The sequence below is a fragment of the Physella acuta genome, unplaced genomic scaffold (assembly GCF_028476545.2).
Source record: "Physella acuta isolate Inbredline_101_S28 unplaced genomic scaffold, ASM2847654v3 ptg001611l, whole genome shotgun sequence".
NCBI classification, from domain to species: domain Eukaryota; kingdom Metazoa; phylum Mollusca; class Gastropoda; family Physidae; genus Physella; species Physella acuta.
In genome coordinates, this window is record NW_026733125.1 from 8,092 (window position 1) to 15,371 (window position 7,280).

Below are 7,280 nucleotides of genomic sequence, written 5' to 3' on the forward strand. Positions count from 1 at the left end.
TGCAAAAGTGTGACGTCCTACTTTCTGAACCCCACCCCCACTCCCTTCCTTCTCGTTACCTGTTGTCACAAATTTCCGAGCCCCCTTCCCCCCTAGGAATGTGACGTCATTTCGAGTTGACCCTTTATCAAGTTTTATGAATAGGACATTACACGGATTTGAGATTTGGCATTATGAATATGACACACTCGTAAGCCAAATTCGACTTATTTCAAAATCACATTTTCATTTACATTAATTACACTTAAAAATGTATAAATATCTTGTTTTTTATGTAACAAACTAAAATATAATTATTTTTTAATCATATCTCTAATAAGATTCGCAATTTTATTTAATGCCGTTAAAAGACGATACTGATTTGTGTTTCATTTCCGGGTTGATTAAACAACAAGCATAATGACGTCAGTTAGCTGACAACATATTATTACTGTTCTAATTTTGTTGTTTTATTTCCTTGTAAGTAAAAGATACATAAATTAGCCGAACAATAGTATTTCTTAGATACCCAAAGAAGTTGTTTCCTTGTTTAACCAATTCACAAACATTGAAAACCAACACATTTTTTTCAAGGAGCGAGACAGTGACAGTCCCAGTACTCACAGGAGGAGATCGCTGTCTGTCTTGTAAAGTAAAAAGTCTTGTTATGTTATCTTATGCTTTTGTATTGTAGAAACTTAGAAAGAATTATTCTGTACTCAATGTAGTCAGTAGTGCGTCTCAGACTAAGAATCGCAGTCTAGCTACTACAAAAATCTACAACTAGCAACCAGATCTAGATATCTAGATCTTTTGGCATATGTATTTTTTAATTTGGGCTTGCAATAAGGTGTTTTATTTACTTGCAATGATGAATATACCTTTTTGTGTAGTGGGTGAAAAATTAAATACATTTAAATTTTAATAGACAACCTAATATTTATAATTTACATTAATAATTTATAGAAGACAAAAACTGGAGTATGGAATTTTATTGAAAGCTTAGAGTTAGTCAAGTAAACTAATTTTAATGACAATTTACTTTTTATCTTTTGCAGGATTGGCTCCCACCCAATTGTATTCCAAAGTTTGGAGCTAAGTCAACACTGTTGTGGTGTCATACAGTACTAAAATTGCTCACTCTGAGTCCGTTGGAACAGTGGGCCTTGTCCTCATCATGTCTGGCGCTTCAGCCAATCAGGCCATTGCTTCCTGTACCCCTGCCGCTCAGTCAGACTCTAAGTATGTCAAGCTTAATGTTGGAGGCACCCTACACTTGACCACCATTGACACCCTCTGTAAACAAGACACAATGTTGAGGGCAATGTTCAGTGGACGAATGGATGTTCTTCATGATGTTGAAGGTGGGTCCCTGTTTCTTTCTCACTGGCAGGTTTATTACATGATATTCATCTATGGCAAAACTCATCACAACTAACTAAACAGTATAACTTCTTGTAAAAGTTGCACAGCAACTACATTAGTAATTTTTATTTTCCACTAGGTTCTTACATCAATATTTTTTTTAATAGCATTTAGCCAACAAATTAAATTGTTTGTATTATGACTTTAATGTAACATTTGTTAAAATTGGAGATGCTAAACAAGATTCGGGACCAAAATTATTTTTTTTTAAATGTCTGATAAATCTTGATATAAAAACGAATTTTCAGGTTGGGTACTCATAGACAGGTGTGGTAAACATTTTGGCTCCATATTATCTTTTCTGCGAGATGGTTCTATCACACTACCAGATTCAAGAAGAGAACTGGATGAATTACTCCAAGAAGCTAAATACTACTGTGTGCAGGAACTTGGTAAATGTTGATATCTTGCACAGTTACAATTCAGTCTGCAAAACCTATTAAAGTTAGATATGTTAGATATTTCTCTTTAAATATTTGTTAAAAACTAAGTGTATGTATGCTCCGTATTTACATGTTTTTTTGTTGTTGTTTTTTTTTGAAAAAATTTGATCATGTCTCTTTCTTTTAAAATGGAATTTCCTATATAAAATGCTCTCATGATCTTAAAATTGATTTTGTTAGTGCGGCAAGTGGATGCAGCCATGAATATACACGACCCAGAACCCATCTGTCAGGTCCCCCTTATCACATCACAGAGAGAAGAGCAGATGCTGGTTTCTAAAACATCAAAGGTAAATTTAAACATGTGTATTTTTTTTTATTTATTATTCAGAAAAATTGCTTCAGATCGGGAGGGGGGGGGGAAGAAACCATCAACAAGTTGTTTATTGTTTAACTCTAAACTTTTATCAGAGCTGCGCCTGTTTTTTTTTCTTCTCGAGTCTTAATATTTTTCATTTTGGGCAATTTACTGGGAAAAAATTTGATGCGCATTTTCTGATGTTTTTCTATTTAAAAAATTCAGACTACAGCTCCATTTGTTTTCTTAATTTTGCCAAAAATAAAAGATCAAATCTAAAGCCCATTTTAATAATTGAATTGTGACAGGAAAATTTAATTCTATTTTGGTAACAATCTTTTTTATATATCCATATATGTTTTAACACTCTTTTATTATTCAGTTGCTAATATTTAAGAAAACCAACATTTCCTTTGCAGCCTGTTGTCAAGCTTATCTGCAATCGCCACAATAACAAGTATTCTTACACAAGGTAAAAAGAACTCTTGGTGTTTTCACCTAACAAACAGGATAGGTGCAAATTGAAAGTGATGAATTGATCAGTTTTTTACATACAAATAACATATATATTTTAAAAAATATTATTTTTCACACAAATATTAAGTATGTCACTGATATGTATTAAAACAGTCCTAGTCCTAATCACTCTGTGAATTTATCAGACAACATACAGTTGACAAAACTGCATAACTTGATCAGAAAAATATTTTTTTTTCAGCATGTCAGATGACAATCTTTTGAAAAATATGGAGCTTTTTGACAAACTATGTTTGCGATTCAACGGGCGAGTTCTATTCATAAAGGATGTGATCGGAAGCAATGAAATTTGTTGCTGGTCGTTTTATGGTCACGGCCAAAAAATAGGGGAAGTCTGTTGTACGTCAATTGTCTATGGTACAGACAAGAAACATACCAAGGTTTGTATTGCTGTTCCAGTGTTTCAGTCAACACAGTAACTTGCTTATTGAAGCCAGATAACTCTAGGTAGTTATTGGGTTGTGATTTGTGAAAGGAGTTAGGAAAACATTTAAACAATTTTCACATTGAAAGTTGGAAAAGTTTAATTATATTTTGTATGATCAGTAAAATTCCAAATTTTTCTATTGAAAATTAAGAATAAAATATAGATTAATTACTGTGAAGAATGGCTTTGGGTAACTGACAAAAACAATTGTGGGTGGGCATCCTAAGTCAAAGAATTTACCAGTCAATCATTTGTTATTTACACAATATGACATAAGATGCAACTTTTTCCTGTGACGTGACCTCAATTTACCATCCTTCCTGTGTTCCAACAAATCTGATTATAGTGTGCTTATTGGATCTGATTGGGATGTAGATAATATTGTCGTCATTTAATATCCTTTATATAGTCACTGGTAAACTCCACTTGCCCCATAGACTGCTGCACTTTTGAAAGGGAACTTAACTTACCTAATCATTATTCTGTTGCTCTGCCAAAACTTGACAACTAGAACAGCCATGGAAAATATCCCATCTAGATATTCAATTTTTGCTTAACCTTTCTTAATAATGTGGTATTCTAACTCCATCCCATAGTTGACTGTTTTTTTTTTAAATTCACCAACCTAATGTATTTTTCTCTACCCTGTCTAGGTTGAGTTCCCAGAAGCTAGGATATTTGAAGAGACATTAAATGTATTACTGTATGAACACAGAGGAAAGGGGCCTGATGCTGAATTGATGCAGGCCACCAGAGGCAATAGGGGCAATGGTTACCACAGTGATGATGAGGATGACAAATTGGACAGAGCTCTGCGCAGAAAGTGATGTGTACATGAACGTTTCATGACGGCACTAAAAATCTGAGGGCATTTTAGTAGTTATCATGGTTTGACCACAGTGATTTGACTCAAAGCTTGAGATGTCGCCCGTTTGACATTATGTTCTATTTATTTATTTTGTAATCTATGGCCTGTGTAAGACATTGGTGGCAAGCATGTAGCTCAAGCTGGATTGTTCGAGTTTGTATTGCTGGTGATAACACACTAACCCATTCATTGTCACGTCTATTGCTAAATGCATAGTAGAAATACCCAAAATGCAAGTGCCTATTTCCTGACTCTTTTTAAGTAGACTCAGAATAAGGCACTTGGCTGTAAATTTTCAACAAAATTTTAACAGAATAACATTTGTAAACCACATTCATACAATAACAAATTGAATACTAATGCACTGTAGATCATACTCAGTTTTATTTTTGCTGCAAGAGTTACTTTGTTATTTTAAGTCTATTTTAAAATGTGTTGATGGCAAGTAATTAATTCATTATTTGAATGGTTGGTGGGTTTTTTTTTTTTTAAATGCAGTACAATGCCATTTTATAATTGATGCTCAATAGACTTAGACTACTATTACTATATATTGAGAATTCTTATTAAAAAAACAACTAATGTAACAAAATGTACAGGTGTTTGTTAAAATGTACATATACACATCACTGCAGTTAAAGCAAAGAATAAATTGTGGATTTAATTGACAATGTATGATCACATTGAAAATCTCTGATTTAAGAGTAAATGTTATTTAGACCATAATTGTATTTTGTTTATATATTAATTATTTAATGGATGATTGTTTGCTAATATCTGGATGTGGATATTATGATTGTGTTGTCAATATTTATTTATTAAGAATGCCAAAAATACGTGAAAAAAAATCTCTGAGTTAAACCCTAAAATGTTGATGCAGGCAATACAGAACACAAAAATAAAACCTCGTAAAAAATAGAACATGTTTGTAATCCAAAATGTTTTGTAATTTACTAAAGCGATACATTAGTTAGAAAAAAATAGTAGCATCTAATAAGCTGCATAAAAATGTAATTAAAACTTAGAAGCTCTGTTTGCCTCTTATTTTGGTCTTGTGCATTTTTTATTTGCTTTTTAATTTTATCAAACTATAAGTATGTATTGATGATATTAATGTCACTGGTATTCAATAAAATAAAAACTTACTTCAAAATTTTCTAGGTTTATTTAAAATGTAGTTAACAATCAAAGTGTATACTCTAGTACTTCTGTAACAAGAAGATAAAATTACAATAAGTTTTGTTGAGTTCTAAACAGGTAGGACTATAAATGCTTTATTTATTATTTTTTTGTGAACAACAAAACTGCAACAGAATGCAAGAGACTTTTTTCACCAACACTTTTTTATTTCTGAAAACATGTACTGAACTGTACCACATATAACCACCAAACACACGTTGTACACACTATTTCTAATGGTGTTGAATTTCAACATGAATGTTACTAATATTGATGCATGATGATCAATTGAATCAGCCTAATGTTTATAACAAGAGACAAATAGCATTAATAATTATCTGGAATGAAGTTTATATGACAAAAAATATATTGCATCAGCAAAGATAAGTTCCACATGTGAATAAAATAAGTACATTTGGAAAAGGTGTCATATCCAACACTATTTACAATTATTTCATACCTGAAATCTGACTTTTTTTTAAGAAAAACATTAAAATAGTTTCAATAAATGAAATGGACATTTAAAACATTTTAAGTTACAGTAGATGAATAATATTAACTAGTCACTACTGTGTAATTCTTTGTAAAGACATCGATACAACATATTTTGGAGTGATGTTGTAATATTCAGATATATTTCCATTTAGTTCTGGGTTAATCAACAAATTTCAGTTGAAACAGGAGGAAGAAAATCTACAAAGAAGTTAACATTTTCTTCATCTGTCAAGAAGGCTTCTGCTTTTCTTTTGATGTTCCAAGAACATCCTCCTCTATAGCATCTATGTTGAGATTTTTTTCCTTAATGGCTCTCTAGAAAAAATATTTTTTTAAAACGTTAGTATTCAGTAACTAATAAGGTATCAAATAATTAAGATATGTGTTTGTTATGTTTAGTTTTTATTATCAAAGTAATGGAATCTGCCTGTGAAGTTGAACTTGACTAAAGTAAAGCACCCTTTCAAGTTTCAGACCAGATAGTGCATGAGACAGCATTATGTCAGTCATCTTTACTTCCCAAGACTCAAGTCAGGTACCCATCAGAGCAGAGGCATCCATTAGACACAAGGTTTAAAAAAGAACCGACACTTTCAGTTTAATCTTCTTCTTTGTTCTTAATTTTAGTGTTGGAAGGAATCCCATCCAGCACAATTAAGTATATGTGTCACCAATTTATGGGCCATTGACTTCAGATTTCAGCCTGTTTTCTTTTTGGATTTGCTTCCGTAGCCTTTGTCCAACCAAGAACAAACTTCAAGGCAGCAGTTGTTTGATTTTGGAGTTGTCTCTCCTAGAAGAGTGGCTGTCCCCAGCTAATGAGCCTCACCTGCCCAACAGTTCGAACTCGAGACTTTTTGGTTTAGCAACCATGAGTTTTACCTAAGCAACCACACCAACCCATTCGGTTTAATAACTGTGCACTATTCTTTACAACCATACCAATTCCTAATTAAATTCAAGACAGGAGCAATCAACGTAGAATGGGCATTTTATACACCCAGAGCTCTAAACCGAACTACAATCTAGTCATTTTTCTGGTGTTACAGCTATGCAAGATACATTTTCAATACTAGCATCATTTGAAGTATCATATTTGTGCTAGGTGTATACCTCAATCATTTTTGTTTACCCAGTAAGTACCCATTGATAAAATGGCTAATATCACAATATTTCTACCCAACCGAGACATGCCTACATTGACCTAACACACTTGTAAATAATGTTAGAAACCAAAATAAAACCGTTTCTTCACGTATTAATTTTCTTAAAAACTTCAATGAAAACCAATGGAGGCCGACTCAATGCTAAACATGCTCAGTAAATATTTTAGAAAAAAAATGCTGTTTTTTTTTAAATTACAGTGTTGAGAGTTGTGGTAGGCCGAGGTGTGACATCTTTTTAGGTGTTGTGTCCTGATTTTTAGTGAAGATTTGTAATGGTTGGGAGGAAGAGGAGGTAAAAATCGTTATTTTATAGAAGACCCTTGTGTAGGTATACATCCAGTGGTTTATTTACACGCTGCTATGTTGGGTTTTTTTTTTATTTTAAATCACGAGAACTGCCGACTGAATTTTACATTCTACATGCATGATACAAGTTTTATGTTAGTTTTAAATCGTAAGCACT

The 7,280-nt window shown here is 32.5% G+C and overlaps 1 protein-coding gene across 1 annotated transcript; it reads left to right on the plus strand.

Moving 5' to 3' along the window:
• Positions 1-376: 376 nt before the first annotated feature.
• LOC131929311 (BTB/POZ domain-containing adapter for CUL3-mediated RhoA degradation protein 3) lies at positions 377-5,225 on the plus strand. The gene is made up of 7 exons (XM_059285418.1): positions 377-459; positions 1,038-1,343; positions 1,653-1,796; positions 2,028-2,137; positions 2,565-2,617; positions 2,864-3,062; positions 3,763-5,225. Exons 2-7 carry the CDS (start codon positions 1,157-1,159, stop codon positions 3,934-3,936), a joined length of 867 nt encoding a protein of 288 aa, XP_059141401.1. The 5' UTR covers positions 377-459; positions 1,038-1,156; the 3' UTR covers positions 3,937-5,225.
• The last annotated feature ends 2,055 nt before the right edge of the window (positions 5,226-7,280 follow it).